Source organism: Jaculus jaculus, chromosome 8, assembly GCF_020740685.1.
Source record: "Jaculus jaculus isolate mJacJac1 chromosome 8, mJacJac1.mat.Y.cur, whole genome shotgun sequence".
Classification (NCBI taxonomy): Eukaryota; Metazoa; Chordata; class Mammalia; order Rodentia; family Dipodidae; genus Jaculus; species Jaculus jaculus.
In genome coordinates, this window is record NC_059109.1 from 140973718 (window position 1) to 140990506 (window position 16789).

General features: G+C 56.2%; 1 protein-coding gene across 18 annotated transcripts in view; it reads right to left on the minus strand.

Moving 5' to 3' along the window:
• Positions 1 to 391: 391 nt before the first annotated feature.
• Positions 392 to 16789, minus strand: part of Kcnq2 (potassium voltage-gated channel subfamily Q member 2) — an 88153-nt gene continuing 71755 nt past the window's right edge. For 13 of the 18 annotated variants that reach the window (XM_045156757.1, XM_045156756.1, XM_045156748.1 and 10 more), the window contains 3 exons: positions 9960 to 10067; positions 7022 to 7145; positions 392 to 6447 (listed from right to left, as the gene is read on the minus strand). In XM_045156757.1, the coding sequence (XP_045012692.1) occupies positions 5722 to 6447; positions 7022 to 7145; positions 9960 to 10067 (958 nt within the window). In that variant the 3' untranslated portion in view covers positions 392 to 5721. The remainder of the gene's footprint in view (positions 6448 to 7021; positions 7146 to 9959; positions 10068 to 16789) is intronic. The other 5 variants (XM_045156753.1, XM_045156755.1, XM_045156752.1 and 2 more) reach the window with 1 other exon arrangement.

Consider the following 16789-nt stretch of genomic DNA (forward strand, 5'->3'; position numbering starts at 1 on the left):
AGAACACAAGCCAAATGCTGGCCACAAGGAAGGCTCAGCCAGATCCCTGTAGCCCCAGGGCCGGAAGAGTCATCAGGACAGAGTCCATGGGTACCAGGCCCCACAACTGGCTCATTCTTTAGTGAAGTGTATGGGACTGGGCTGGTCCAGGCCAGAGGCTCCTGTCTAAGGACCCCACTGCAACTGACTACTGGGCCACTGTGCTCCTGACTTTGGTTCCAGAGTAACCAACCAGAGTCTAGTGCTTCATAGTACCTGGAAACTCACAGCGCCTGGGATGAGAAAGCCAAAGTCAGAGGGTATCTGGTGGCCATCTCTCACCAGCCAGGTCTCTGGTACTCAGAACAGCCACCCACAGATACATGCAAGTGAAGAGTCCACACCATTCAGGTTGAATCACTGCGTTTTACTAAGTGCACAGGTCCACTGGGCATCCGAACTCAGCCCCGTGGCAGCAGAAATTTCCAGAACTATCCATGTATGTCCCTGCTGTGGGGTTCTGCACCCAAAGCCCCCGCAAACCCACGCCAGCCCGCTGGTGCTGCACAAGCATCAGCCGTGTCGTGTGAATCAGCTAACCATTAGAAAACTAGAGTTCATTACCTGGGCGTCTATCCCTAGAAGACAGGCGCAGTCAAGAACAAAGTGTGCAGGTGACGGCATGCTGGCCAGAAGACCGGTAGCCGTGGCCCAAGGGCACATATAAAATGGTCAGGGTGCACGTTGATACGAAGGCATTATGAAATATTCTTTGGAGCATGAACAAAAGTGCAAAGACAGCCAAAGGCAACAGCGCAGATGGGGAAGCTGCAGCCGAGGGACAAGACCGCGATGGACAGCTGCAGGCCGGGACGTAGGTTGCGTGTGTGCAGAGCCATCCCAGGCAGGCGGACAGCACTGAGGGGAGACAGCGTTGAGCCGCTCTGTGTGGGATGGCTGGTGGCAGCCCCTACTGCCAGCACTACTCTCCAGCACCAGACCTGGACGTGGAGTCTGGGGTGTCTATGTCTGGCAGAGGGCCCAGGGCAGAGGTGACCTGGGTACATTTCCCTCAACATGCATTAAGGCAATAACTTTGTAAAACCACTCCCGGTTAGATGTGCGGTTTAGCGACGTGCACTCCCTGCCCAGGAGCCCCAGGATCTCAAGAGTTTGGGCATCATCCTTCCTCTGATGATCAGACTTCAGGGGAACTTCAGGGCAGCCCATGGGCCACACCCAACATCTTCCATCAATCAGTGCACCAAGGTGAGCATCGAAGACAAAGGGTCTGTGAACAAGCCTGACCCCCAGACACCTCTAGACATTGGCAGGTCTCCCTCCCACACAGCACCCCATTCTCTTCACCTTATTCCCTATGACCTCCTCCAAATCCCTTCTTCAGAGGCCTACTACCAGCCCCACTTCACAAGATAGTAAGATTCAGGAAACTATGGCACCCTGTTCATTCACAAGAGGATACTGGGCCCCTTGGGGTGTGTGACAGGCACATGCTGGGGAGGAAGAGAAGCCAGAGTCTCCCCTGAAGCCTTCATTGCCATCACGCTGACTCCTTCAAGCAGTATGCCTACTCGCCTCTCTGCCTTAGCTGAGCTGGGCATAGGAGGAGCCGGAGACAGCCATGCAAATGCCCTGGTGGCATTCTGTCTGCAAACTCTTCCCAGCCTCTGTCCCACAGCCCACACCAGAAAGGACAAGTAGGTAGCCTGGGATATTTGAAGTAGATGGCAGAGAGAAGCCTGCCCACCCCATGGTTGAGGGCAGTGATGACCACAGTGAGCATCTGATCCCATCAATGCATGCCAGGGCTCTGTGGGTACCATGCAGAGCTCCCAATGTAACCTTAGCCTGCCCTGCTGGGATTCAAGTTACCCTGGACACCTCCAATTCTCCCCACAATGGGCTGCTCTGTCCAAACCATGCCTCTCACATTTGTCTCAGGGGTTTGTGACCTCAGAAGGTGGCTCAAATGTCATCTGGTCCTATTGATCTTGCAGTGTGAGCCTCAGGCAGGTGCAGTGGCCTCCACTGTGTGCAATGTATAAGTGAGCAGGCACGGATATATACCAAGCAGTTCCAAATGAATTCCCAGCCCCTGGTTCCTCTCAACTCTGAGGAAGGGTCTGTAGACATCTCAGGATCCAGTCCTTTCCACAAATAGGGATGTTTTTCAGTGTCCCTGATGTGGGGCAAACCCAGTAGGGGTAGCAGAAGGCAGGGTGTACCTCCTCAATACCAACACCCTGAATCTGAGGCCACCAGCTCATGGGGAGAAAACAACCCTAAATAAGTACATTAAAGGTATGGGTGGCCCTGGCCATGACTGCCCTATGTAGTGACCAAGGGTGATTAGACTTGCAACAGTCAAGGGCACCGCTCTAGCTAGGCTTGTGTACAGTTTCCAGCGACTCCTCAATTTCCAAGTGGTTATTAGATGAGGACCTCCCAAATGTCAAAGGTGTTGCTAAGGGTCAGCTAGCCCTTGCATAAGTGCTTGCCCTGCCCAGGTCATGTGTGAGGAAGAGTGGGCCTTCTCCCCACAGGTGTTCCAGTCATGGTAGACAGGTGTGCACTTTCTGGGAGCTGAAATTTAAGGGGATAGAAATGCCAGTGGTGGTGAGACAATGCCTGCTTGGGGGACAGGCTAATGTGATTAGGCAGACACATATGTAAAAGGGAATCAGGAGCTGGCCAGTACATAATGCTAGTCCAATGCAAGGACAGATCTGGACCCCCAGCAAACACTGGACCTCTCAGCTTTTTTTTTTTTTTTTTTGGCATTTTTGAGCCCCAGGCTTGGGACTGCCACCAGACAATGGAGGGAGAGGGCATTGTGGAAACTTGATGGACTCCAGTTGGACCCTGTATCACTGTTGCCCAAGAGTACTGGACAGTCAAAACCCCCACCCAAGTCAGTGGTCAACATTACAGAACCATCTGTATAGTTACTAATTCCTTGTGGTTTCCTCCTCAGGCAGCTTCTATCAGAAAAAGCAAAGAGAAAAAGATCAGAGATGGGACAGCCAAGGTGAAAACATGATATGTATACATGTGAGCCTGTGTGTGCAGGTATGTCAGTATGTGCATGCAGGTAGTTTGTGCACATATGTGCACCTACATGTGAACATGCAGGTAACCTACTATGTGTGGAGGTGGTCTGTGATAGTGTACCTGCCATGTGTGGTCTGCCAGTCTGAGTGTGTGACCTTGTGTATGCATTCTACATGTGTGTAAGCACTGGGCTAGAAGTGCACCTGCCATGTATGTGCTTGTGTATGGGTACCTGTGTGTAAATGAGTGTGGTCTGAGCTTCTGTGTCATGTGTGTGTGCACATGTGCCCATTTGCACTGGTGCTCATATTGGGGTGCTGAAACAAAAGGAAACTTTTACCAGGGGGCAGCCATTGGTCTTCAACCACATTTGGCCACAAACACCCCAAAAAGTGCGAATTCCTCTCAGGAGCCTCCAGCACCCTTCCCATTTTGCTTTCCTGGGGTGGGGACTCTAAGGCAGTGGACAGTTGAGCTACTCAGGCCTGGATCCTGGAGGCCCCAAAGAGGGGGCTCCATTATCTTCCAAATCAGTGTTCCCATGTCATCCCCCCTGAGGCCTGCAGGCTCCTCGAATGTAGAATGGGCCATGGGGTTCTCATTCTCAATCTAGTTATAACCTAAGAAAGGTCTCTTGCTGGATGCTGGGCAGCCAGAGTTCAAGGAAAGTGGGGGCTACTTGTCTAATATTCTCAACCCCAGGTCAGGGAAGTCCAAGCTTTTGAAGTCTTGGCAACCTTAGGGACAGGGCACATGGGCTACACATCTGATGTTGGGCACACAGCTTGTCCAGCACAGAGACAGGTACAACCTACCTCCCATCAGCTTTGGAGCTGAGATAGCTGTGGCCTGATGTATCAGACATTGCCTGTCCACTGTACACAGCTGGAACCTCTCTGACCACCATGGAGGGCAAGGGGGGCTTCAACCCCCATTGTATCTTCCCAATAAAGGGATAGTAAGGGGGAGGCCATTCTTCTTGCCTTGCCCATGCCCCATGCCATGCCAACACAGGAAGGGACATTTCTCTTGAGAACTAAAGAACATGCACACATTGGGATAAATGTGGGCAGACTCCTAACTAGCAGCCTGGCAGAGGCAACTCAGGGGAGGGTCCTAACATTACTGCATGGAGAGCAGGTACAGGTTTGCCACAGTTATAGCAAACATAGGTCTCCAAGTGCCTGGGTCCCAGAAATCCAGGGGCATGTGACCTCAAGTTCTCTCCAGTGGTCAGGATGACTACCACTGACCACAGGCCCCAGGATACTTCTGGCTCCAATACAAAACACGCTTCATATGAGAGACAGAAGTTGGAAGGGCTCTTCTTGAGCACAAGACCTAGGGTGTTTGTACTCAGCAAGTCCAGACTTAGTGCACACACCAAGGAAGGCTCTGCTTGAGAAAGCCCAGAGGCCCCACCTTCCAATGTTGTCACTCAAGTACCAGACACCTCCAGGCCAGATGCTGAAGGGCCACAACCTCTCAGTGCCTGGGCTTGGGACTTCCTCTAAACCTGGCTGTCTATTGGTCCAAGATGCCCAGCAAGAAGGGATACAGGTCCCTGAGCACTACAACCCATAGGTGTTCCCAACTCCCAAGTCACCCAGAGGCCACAGCCAAAGGGAGAAGAAATGGTTGAGAATGGCTAGCTCCCATAGGAAGGACCATCTCATCCAAGCAAGGTAGCCATCTCAAGTGGGCTGAGTCAGCCATTTGAAGTGATTTCATGGCTGGTGTCATGTCCTCCAGCCCTGCCTGGGTCTGGACATGGCTGGGCAGTAGCCAGAGTACAGCCCTGGTTACCAGGTGGCTCTCTTGAAGTGCTGGGTATCCTGGAGACCAGCACCACATCAGGAGAGATGAGAGACCACAGGATGCCCACCTAGACCTCCTAGGCTGAGGTATCAGGGCCAAGGCATCTGGGGGACCCCCTTTCAGAAGAGGCTGAGTGCCAGACCCTCCCATGAGAAGCTGAGGCCAGCAGGGTCCAAGGGACACACCTAGGTTCTGGTTTGGTCTCTGAGACTTTACTCCTTCCTTAGCTCCAGGGAAGGGGTCCTGACCTTGGGGTGGCTCCCATAGAAAGACCCACAGAACCCAAAGCGGAGGGAGATGCTGGCCTGCAGCAGGGTACCTAGGGCTGACATCTCACTAGAGCAGTCAGGAACCAAAGGACAGACTGCCAAATGGGAAGATAGGCCATGTTCAGTGGCCTGCCACACACTCCTGAACTGAGAGCTCAAGTTGGAAGACCCACAAGCCTCAAGGCCAGTCATTGGCAGTTGGTAGATCTGCCTCACCACCACCTCCCTTGGGCCTCTCCTAGCCATACCCCCACTTGCCTGTGGCATCATCACTCTGCCCCCTCACACACAGGGCAACGTTGGTCTGGAACTGGGCAGGACTGGCTTTGCGGCCACAGGGAGTTCCTGGGACTTCCATGGCCCACCCCAACCTCCTGCCCTTTGTTAGAAAAGACATCACTGTGTGAGCCAAGGAGCCCTGCCTGCTAGCCATCCCACATGGATCCTGAGAATCAGACCCCATGGCAACCCCACAGCCCACATCATTCTGTCACTGTCACGCTATGGAAAGGCTTGAGGACTCCATCCCTAAATTAGGAGCCAGAGTGGGATGAGGCACAGGGCCCAGAAGCCCAGCTTGGCCTCATTTCCTGGGCCCAGCCCAGCCCACATCCCCAAAGGGGCCATCACCAGTGGCAGAGCGTGGTGGGGGCCCACATGGTGTGCACAGGTCTGAGTCTGTGTCTGATTCACCCTCCGCTATGTAGGGCCTGACCTTGGCACATGGCGCCACAGCTGCATAACAGCTGCCCAGGGCATCCAGGTTCTCCTTGGACTGGGATATGCTAAAGCCACTAAAAGAGCGTTCCAGCTCTTCGTGGTCCACAGACGGGATGGAAATGGACGTGTCACTGTCCCGAAGGGCACCTTCAGGGGGCCTGCAGGCTGGGGTGCCCTCCAGCCTCAGAAACTCAGTGCTGGCCCGGTGGCCCCCACTGTAAGCAGACAATGACCGCTCATGCGCAGGGGGTGGAGGGATGCGCACTAGCGAGCCGTGGTCCCCCACAGGGGAGGTGCCATGGCGCTGGTGGCCCTGTGGCTGCCATGAGGTGGATGGAGGGCACTGGGTGGGGGGCACAGCTGGGGGTGCAGCGTAGTTCCTCTGGCCAGTGGAGCTGGTAGAGCGGACAATCTTGATGATGCAGCCATGTTTGTCCCCATGCTCACGGCTGTCCTCTGGGCTATGATAGGGCGGTGCTGGCTCAGGCTCCTTGGCCCCAAAATAGGCCTCTGTCTCTGCCGGTGGAATGCCCATACGTTGTGTGTAGATGCTCACCAGGAAGTCCAGCTTCTTTTCCATGGACAAGACCTGCAGGAGTGGCAGTTGCTGGGCTGGGCTTCCAGGGGAAGTACCCAGGCCTCACGTGGGTAGGGTGGGCAGAGAAAAGGACAGAAGAGGGGGAAGCTGTCCCTTTGCCACGCCACACTGTTAGTGCTCAGACTCTGACCACACTGCTAGTGTGCACTTGGGCTCAGGCCAGCTCCCAGTAAGGACCTTAGACAAGAAGGGTCTTCAGTGGTGGCTTCTGAGGACCCACTCTCAGGCGAATGGGAGTAGGTGTTGAGCAAGAAGAGAAGGGAGGAAGTTGGTCAGGAATGACTTCTGGCAAGTTCCAGTGTATAACCCCACCCCAAGGGACCTTCAAATGCAAATCATGCCCCTTAACTATTCCACCCAGGACACAAACACCCAGACTCCAGGTACTTGATACCTCCAGGTACTGACCATCAGAAGGGGGGCTAGACCCGGGAGCCCAGAGGGAGTAGGAGGAATCCCACAGAGGGGTCTGCTCTGCCTACCCTCACACCTGAGCTGCCCCAGGTTAACAAAATGGGACTGGGGGGGGGGGATGCATGGTGACACCTTTCCCAGCCGCTCCCACCTGCTTCTCCACCTTCCCGAGCCGGCCCATCATGCTGGGGTCCTCGGGCAGCTCCGCCTCTGCTGGGCCTTTGGTGCGGTCCTTGTCTGCTATTGTTGGGCCTCGCCCCACGATCTGGTCCACTCTGGCCGAAACAGAGACCCAGCCCCCAAGCATGAGTTTGAGAGGGTGTGGCCAGGCCCCTGCCCCTTCTTCCTAGGCCTGCCCACAGCCCCCCAGATCTGGGCTCTAGACTCTTTCCAGAGCTGACCGGGGGGCAGCAGGTGCCAGGACAGATGGACACCGGTGCCTCACAATCTCAGGCTGCCTTCTAACACCTCAGATCCTGTTTCCTAGCTGTTCTATTCCCGTGGGGTCTGGCACATTAACAAGGAGTAAAAAGAAAGACTGCCCCAGCCCACCCGCAGCACGGCTTTTCTCATGCCTCTCCTCCCCAGCCTGGTCTGCTGGTCTCACAGCAATCTGAGACCCTGGGGGTCAGTGACAGCTAGTGGACATCCAGCTGAGGAACCAGAGCAGGGAAGATTGTGCCTCTGCCCCCAGAAGCCACGCAACCCATCTTTACTCTCACATTAATGTGCCACAGAGTCCCTCGGTGGGTGTGACAGGGATAGGGACAGAGTTAAATGCCTATAGCAAGGACAACAGAAGCAGAGAGGCAGTGAGAACAGCAGCTACATGCATCAGGAGGGAAGAGGGTCAAGGAACACACAGGAAACTGCCAACGCACAACCAGAGGTTTGTGTGAATGCACTGTGTATGGGTGTGTACACAGGTGTGCAGGTGTATGCATGAAAGTGTGTGTGCACTTATATTCACATGAGCATGTGTGTGTACTCACACTCATGAGTGTGTCATGTGTGTGAGAGATGGAGAATTCAGCTGAGCTGACCAGTAATGAGGCTGTAAATTTCTAGGGCCAACAAGAAGGGAAGGATTCGCTTTGTCCTCAGAGGACGGGCCTTCTGCCTGCCAAGTGTGGCATCAATAGACCCACAGTAAGTAGTTCAAGTGAGCATGAAGAGCCATGGCAGGAGAGACAAGTGTCATGGGAGTGGACTATGCATGGGCTGAGAACTGTGCCTGTTGGGACACTAGTTGACAACAAAGACCTAGGAGGGTAGAGTCTACAAGCCAGATAAATACCAAGTATGGCTAAGCAGTGTCACTCAGGTTGAGCCACACAGCCCTGCGTACAAGGCTCACCTGGCAGGTCCACATCCGCTGGAGGCCCACTCTGCCTTCTGCAGATAGGACTGCCCTACCTGCTGGCTCTGTGGTAACGCTATGTCCATGACTGGGGGCGCGCAGGCTCACATCAGCTTGGGACAGTTCTGCATGCTCCACCGGGGTTCATGCTAGACTCATGCACAGGAGGGCAAGAGGGATGGCAGGAGGAAACCCTCCGGCTCCAAGCAGATGCCAGTGGCAATGGCGACGGACAGGCTCCCTGATATTCCAATGTCCACATGGTCCAGGCATGGATGCACAGCCCCTTCAACCCTGCAACATGACAGGCCGCCTGCCTGATGGGTTTCAGGACCTACAGCTTCTGTGAGGTGGCCAAACAAGGGTCCTTCAAGGACTCTGTGCCACGTCTTCCCCCAGGGTTCAGACTAGGGAGTTCAGACCCCAACCCCAGGTGCTCCTCAACCCTCAGATCAAGTGCTGACTATGCTGCAGGCCCTTCCTTGTGTATACCTGTAGATCCCCCTAGAGAAAGGCTGAAGCTCCAAGATCCATAGGGTCTTCCCAGCTCACAACCTGGATGTCCAGCTGCCATACCTAGCAGCAATACCCAGGGGACTGGACTTTAGTCTTAGGATGCATTACAGTAGAGGACTCAGCATATGACGTCACAGGCCACTCAGTCTGGTAGTCTGGCTGAGATCTGCTCCCTGCTTGGTCCCCCAAGAACCCTCTCATGGGAAGGGCTACTGAACTGAGATGCCCAGCATATTTGCTTTCAACCTCATGAATAGCAGCTCTGACCCAAGGGGATGGGCAGATACTACAACTGACAGCTCCAACTGCCCAGACATCCTGGCCTGCCCAGAGCTCTTCTGCCCTGGGCTGCCAAGCAGGGTAGTGTCTGTTCCCCTTTGTTGCACCAGCCCCTGGGAGCTTAGCTCTTCCTGGCCAATCATGCAGGCCAAATAGGGACAAGCCATCATCTAAGTGGTGCCAGAGCAGACAGAAGGCCTTGAAGCCTAAATTAACCACGGTAGAACCTACATTTAAACATCTGGACTTCATCTGCCCATCAATGGGGAGGAGACACAGTAAGGTGGGCCACTGTCTTCCTTGTCAATGACACCAAAGATTGTCATGGCAACTTGAATTAACAGTAGAGTTCATGTGAAACCAGCTTGGTGCTGGACATGTGATGGAGATTTTCTCATCATTTCCCCTAGAACTTCATGAATTCTAGGCAAGCTTTCTGCCTCTGCACTGAACTCCCAGCCCTACAATTAATTTTCAGGACAGGCGTGTCTCATACCTGAGGAAAAATCCAGGAAGCAGCTGCATCTGCAGATTTACTAAGGCCAGTGGTGGCTAGGCCCATGAAGGCACCTCTAGCAATGGGTAGATGTAAGGAGCCTGAGTCTGGGGAGAATATGGGCCTTGGACTGATCTGGGTGAGAAGACCACTTCATAGCCACCGAGGCCCTCTACTTCAGTGCAGGAGTCAGCTGGCCCTAGTGGATGTCATAGGGACATCCATGGCAAAGGTAGCCCTGTTCTTGGAGTACTTGGAACTCTGCCCAGTGCCTTTGGCAAGGAGAGGCCTTTTCTCTAACATGCCCTTTTACGAAGAGGAGAGACTTGAATTCCCCCACCCCATGTGAAGAACAGCGCAAGGTGCTGCTGTCATGCGGCCCAGAGCGAAGGGGCTGGCCATTCACAGACAGGTCGGGAGAAGGCAGCGTGTCCTAACCTAGGTGAGTACTGGGGTGAATCTCTCGAAGGGGCCGTGGGTCCTTTGGTGGGGTACTTCTTGTGCCGGGGAGTTGAAGGGGGTGGGGGGCCCACAATCATATCTATCCTGGCAGCATAAACAAGAAGAAAGACACCAGCAAAATGCATCATAAAATGACTTGAGGGGAGTGAGTCTCTGGACATAAGCAGAACACAGAATGACTCAACAACAGAGATTCTTCTGAAAAACATGCTCAAAACAGCAGCTGACCCACACTTTGGCCCTCACATCCACCAGACCTTTCCAGTGTTCCAAGCACAGTACTGGGCATGGGGAGTGGGACCTCAACCATCCAGCCTTCCCCACAGAACCCCAGGTGGCACACAGGATGGACTGGCCCTGGGAGTGAAGTCCCAGAGAGTATGCTGCTGTGGGGCAACATGGCTCAACATCAGAGGCACATGGCTCCTTGCTGGTGGGTCTGTTTTATCTGTTTTCCAGACAGAAAGGGAAAGAACGGGGAAATGGAAGGTGGAAGGGCCTTCTGGGCAAACAGCTTTGGGAAGAGGCCAGAGGCCAGGAATTCTCTCTCTCACACACACACACGCACACGCACATGCACACACACACACACAACATGAGTCCAGTTTCTGCTTTCAGGATGCCAGTAAGAGGCCCCAGCCTGAGCTGGGGGTACCCCCCCAGTTCCCACTGTGGGATAGCTTAAGACCTAGAGGCCTCATCCCCAGCACCTGCTGTCACTGAAAGATAACTTCCTATGTCTATACAGTGGCACACAGGTTGTCTCCACAGGTCTGACTCTGCCTACCCAGGACCCAGGCTCCACCTGCACATCTGGAAACTCCCACAGTTTGCTATGCTCGCTGGGGAGCCCAAGGGGTGGGAGGACCCTGCTGGCAGATGGGTGTGTGATCCATTTCAGAAAGGGCAGCCAGTAGTATGGCTTCTCACAGTTGCCACAGAAACATACCTATGTGTATGTCATGTCACATGGGGCTGCAGCAGTGATGGACATGGGTCTGTGTGTGCATGCCTATACATGGTTGCACATGGGGAATGCATTAGTGCAAGTATGTAGGCCTTACTCATGTGTACACAGAGCATGTATGTATGGCTTCTGGAGCAAGCAAGCCCATTTGCAGAAAGATGCCCCAGTGGGTGCTTGGCTACACTCAAGCCTCAGACATGCTCCTGTCTCAGCTTCCTACTAGAAAGTGGAGCACCCAGGACGGGCTATGTGTTCTAGAAAAGAGATCCAGATAGCCTGGCTACTGCTGCTGGGAGCCACAAAAGTGCTGTGACTCCATCTCACTAGAGAAATACTCGCTTCCCAGTACATAAGTGCACACAACACGTGTGTACATACATAAATACCAGTACATATGCGTGTATACACAGCAAAGGACACAGCATTCATGCACACGCCCGTACATCATACACACATGCTTGGGCACATACATGCACACAGACATGAACTTACACATACATATGAGTACATTCAGACACCCACATGCATACATATGTGAATGTGAACACATACACACTTGTGATCATAGTGCAAGTGGGTGGTGGAGAGAAGGGAGGAAAGGAGGATTATTAAAAACAGACAGTGTGAAGACACAGCAGAAAGCAACAAGAAGCCAACAAGATGGAAAGAGACCTCCCGAGCTAGCATTGACCTGGCCCAGCACACCGCCACCCAGCCCTGGATACACCTGTCCTGCAAACTCCACCCAGCCCTGGATACCCCTGTCCTGCACACTCCACCCAGAACTGGATGCCCCTATCCTGCACACTCCACGCAGCCCTGGATACCCCTGTCCTGCACACCTCCACCATGCCCTCCATACGCCTGTCCTGAACACCTGCACCCAGGCCTGCATACCCCTGTCCGGCACACTCCAACCAGCCCTGGATACCCCTGTCCTGCACACCTCCACCCAGCCATGGATACCCCTGTCCTGCACAACTCCACCCACCCCTGGATACCCCTGTCCTGCACACCGCCACCCAGCCCTGAATACCCCTGACCTGCACACTCCACCCAACCATGGATGCCCCTATCCTGCACACTACACCCAGCCCTGCATACCTCTGTCCTGCACACCTGCACCCAGCCCTGCATACCCCTGTCCTGCACACTCGACCCAGCCCTGGATACCCCTGTCCTGCACACCTCCACCCAGCCCAGCATACCCCTGTCCTACACAGCTCCACCCAGGCCTGGATACCCCTGTCCTGCACACCTCCACCCAGATCTGCATACCCCTCTGCTGCACACCTCCACTCAGCCCTGGATACCCCTGTCCTGCACACCTCAACCCAGCCCTGGATACCCCTGTCCTGCACACGTCCAACCAGCCCTGCATACCCCTGTCCAGCACACTCCACCCAGCCTTGCATAACCCTGTCCTGCACACCTCCACCCAGCCCTGCATAGCCCTGTCTGAACACCTCCACCCAGCCCTTCATTCCCCTGTGCTGCACACCTCAACCCAGCCCTGCATACCCCTGTCCTGCACACCTACACCCTACCCTGCAAACCCCTGTCCTGCACACTCCACTAACCCCTGCATAATCCTGTCCAGCAACCTCCGCACAGCTGTGCATACCCCTCTAAGGCACAGCTCAAACCAGCCATGCATACCCATGTCCTACACACCTCCACCCAGCCCTGCATTACCATGTCCTGTACACCTCCACCCAGGCCTGCATACCCCTGTCCTGCACACCTCCACCCAGACCTGCATACCCCTGTCCTGCACACCTCCACTCAGCCATGCATACCCCTGTCCTGCACACCTCCACCCAGCCCTGCATACCCCTGTCCTGCACACCTCTACCCAGCCCTGCAGAGCCCTCTCCTGAACACCTCCACCCAGCCCTGCATACCGCTGTCCTATACACCACCACCCAGCCCTGCATACCACTGTCCTGCACACCTCCACCCAGCACTACATACCCCTGTCCTGCACACTCCACCCAGCCTTGCATACCTCAGCCTGCACACTTCCACCCAGCCATGCATACCCATGTCCTATACACCTCCACCCAGCCCTGCATACCCCTGTCCTGCACACCTCAACCCAGCACTGCATACCCCTGTCCTGCACACCTACACCCTGCCCTGCAAAACCCTGTCCTGCACACTCCACTCAGCCCTGCATAGCCCTATCCAGCAACCTCCCCCCAGCTGTGCATACCCCTTTCCGGCACAGCTCCACCAAGCCCTGCATAACCATGTCCTGCACAACTCCACCCAGCCCTCCATACCTCTGTCCTGCACACCTCCACCCAGGCCTGCATACCCCTGTCCTGCACACCTCCACACAGAACTGAATACCCCTGTTCTGCACACCTCCACCAACCCCTGCATACCCCTGTCCTGCACACCTTCACCCAGCCCTGCATACCCCTGTCCTGCACACCTCCACCCAGCCCAGGATGGCCATGGCATACACACCTCCAACCAGCCCTGCATACCCCTGTCCTGCACACCTCCACCCAGCCCTGCATACCCCTGTCCTGCACACCTCCACCCAGCCCAGGATGGCCATGGCATACACACCTCCAACCAGCCCTGCATACCCCTGTCCTGCACACCTCCACCCAGCCCTGCATACCCCTGTCCGGCACACTCCACCTAGCCATGGATGCCCCTATCCTGCACACTCCACCCAGCCCTGCATACCCCTGTCCTGCACACATCCACCCAGCCCTGCATACCCCTGTCCTGCACATCTCCACCAAGCCCTGCATACCCCTGTCCTGCACACGTGCACCCAGCCCTGCATACCCCTGTCCTGCACAGTCCACCCAGCCCTGGATACTCCTGTCCTGCACACCTCCACACAGCCCTGCATACCGCTGTCCTGCACACCTCCACCCAGCCCTGCATACCCCTATCCTGCAAACCTCGAACCTGCCCTGCATATACCTGACCTGGACAACTCCACATAGCCATGGATACCCCTGTCCAGCACACCTCCACCCAGCCCTGCATACCCTTGCCCTGCACACTCCACCCAGCCTTCCATACCCCTGTCCTGCACACCTCCACCCAGCCCTGCATACCACTGTCTTATAAAACTACACCCAGCCCTGCATACCCCTGTCCTACACACCTCAACCCAGCCCTGCAATCCCCTGTCCTGCACACTCCACTCAGCCCTGCATAACCCTGTCCTGCAACTTCCCCCCAGCTGTGCATACCCCTGTCCGGCACAGCTCCACCCAGCCCTCCATACCCATGTCCTGCACACCTCCACCCAGGCCTGCATACCCCTCTCATGCACAACTCCACCCAGCCCTTCATACCCCTGTCCTGCACACCTCCACCCAGCCCTGCATACCCCTGTCCTGAACACCTCCACCCAGCCCTGCATAACCCTGTCCTTCACACCTCCAACCAGCCCTGCATACCCCTATCCTGGACACCTCCACCCAGCCCTGGATACCCCTGTGCTGCACACCTCCACCCCACCCTGGATACCCCTGTCGTTCACACCTCCACGCAGCCCTGCATACCCCTGTCCTATACACCTCCACCCAGCCCAGGATACCCCTGTCATGCACACCTCCACCCAGCCCTGCATACCCCTATCCTATACACCTCCACCCAGCCCTGCATACCACTGTCTTGCACACCTCAACCCAGCCCTGCATTCCCCTGTCCTGCAACCTACACCCTGCCCTGCAAACCCCTGTCCTGCACTCTCCACGAAGCCCTGCATAACCCTGTCCTGCAACCGTCCCCCACCTGTGCATACCCCTGTCCGGCACAGCTCCACGCAGCCCTGCATACCCATGTCCTGCGACATGTCCACCCAGCCCTGCATACCCCTGTCCTGCACACCTCCACCTGGCCCTGCAAATGCCTGTCCTGCACACCTCCACACAGCCATGGATACCCCTGTCCTGCACAATCCACCAAGCCTTGCATACTCCTGTCCTGCACACCTCCACCCAGCCCTGCATACCCCTGTCCTATACACCCCCACCCAGCCCTGCATACCCCTGTCCTGCACACCTCCACCCAGCCCGGCATACCCCTATCCTATACACCTCCACCCAGCCCTGCATACCCCTGTCCGGCACACCTCAACCCAGCACTGCATACCCCTGTCCTGCACTCTCCACTCAGCCCTGCATACCGCTGTCCTGCAACCTACACCCTGCCCTGCAAACCCCTTTCCTGCACACTCCAACCAGCCCTGCATACCCCTGCCCTGCACACCTCCACCCAGCCCTGCATACCCCTGTCCTGCACACCTCCACTCAGCCCTGCATACCACTGTCCTGCAACCTACACCCTGCCCTGCAAACCCCTTTCCTGGACACTCCACCCAGCCCTGCATACCCCTGCCCTGCACACCTCCACGCAGCCCTGCATACCCCTGTCCTACACACCTCCACCCAGCCCTGGATACCCATGTCCTGTACACCACCACCAAGCCCTGCATACCCCTGTCCTGCACACCTCCACCCAGCCCTGCATACCCCTGTCCTGCACTCCTCCACACAGCCCTGCATACCCCTGTCCTACACACCTCCACCCAGCCCTGGATACCCATGTCCTGTACACCACCACCAAGCCCTGCATACCCCTGTCCTGCACACCTCCACCCAGCCCTGCATACCCCTGTCCTGCACTCCTCCACACAGCCCTGCATACCCCTGTCCGGCACACATCTACCCCGCCCAGTATGCCCCTGTCCAGCACACCTCCACCCAGCCCTGGATGCCCCTGTCTGCACAACTCCCCCCAGCCCTGCATACCCCTGTCCTGCACACCTCCACCCAGACCTGCATACCCCTGTCCTGCACACCTCCACCAAGCTCTGCATACACCTGTCCTGAACACCTCCACCCAGCCCTGCATACCCCTTTCCTGCACACCTCCACCCAACCCTGCATATTCCTGTCCTGAACACCTCCACACAGCCCTGCATACCCCTGTCCTATACACCTCTACCCAGCCCTGCATACCCCTGTCCTGCACACCTACACCCTGCCCTGCAAACCCCTGTCCTGCACACTCCACTCAGCCCTGCATAACCCTGTCCTGCAACTTCCCCCCAGCTGTGAATACCCCTGTCCGGCACAGCTCCACTCAGCCCTGCATACCCATGTCCGGCGACACGTCCACCCAGCCCTGCATACCCTTGTCCTGCACACCTCCACCCAGCCCAGGATTCCCATGCCCTGCACACCTCCACCCAGCCCTGCATACCCCTGTCATGCACACCTCCACCCAGCCCTGCATGCCCCTGTCCTGCACACCTCCACCCAGCCCTGCATACCCTGTCCTGCACACCTCCACACACCCTGCATACCCCTGTCCTGCACACCTCCACCCAGCCCTGCATACCCCTGTCCTGCACACCACAACCCAGCCCTGGATACCTCTGTCCTGCACACCTCCACCCAGCCCTGCATACCACTGTTCTGCACACTCACCCAGCCTTGCATACCCCTGTCCTGGACACCTCCACCCAGCCCTGCATACCCCTGTCCTACACACCTCCACCCAGCCCTGCATACGCCTGTCCTGCACACCTCAACCCAGCCTTGCAAACCCCTTTCCTGCACACTCCACTCAGCGATGCATAACCCTGTCCTGAAACCTCCCCCCAGCTGTGCATACACCTGTCCGGCACAGCTCCACCCAGCCCTGCATACCCATGTCCTGCACACCTCCACCCAGGCCTGCATACCCCTCTCATGCACACCTCCACCCAGCCCTTCATACCCCTGTCCTGCACACCTCCACCCAGCCCTGCATACCCCTGTCCTGAACACCTCCACCCAGCCCTGCATAACCCTGT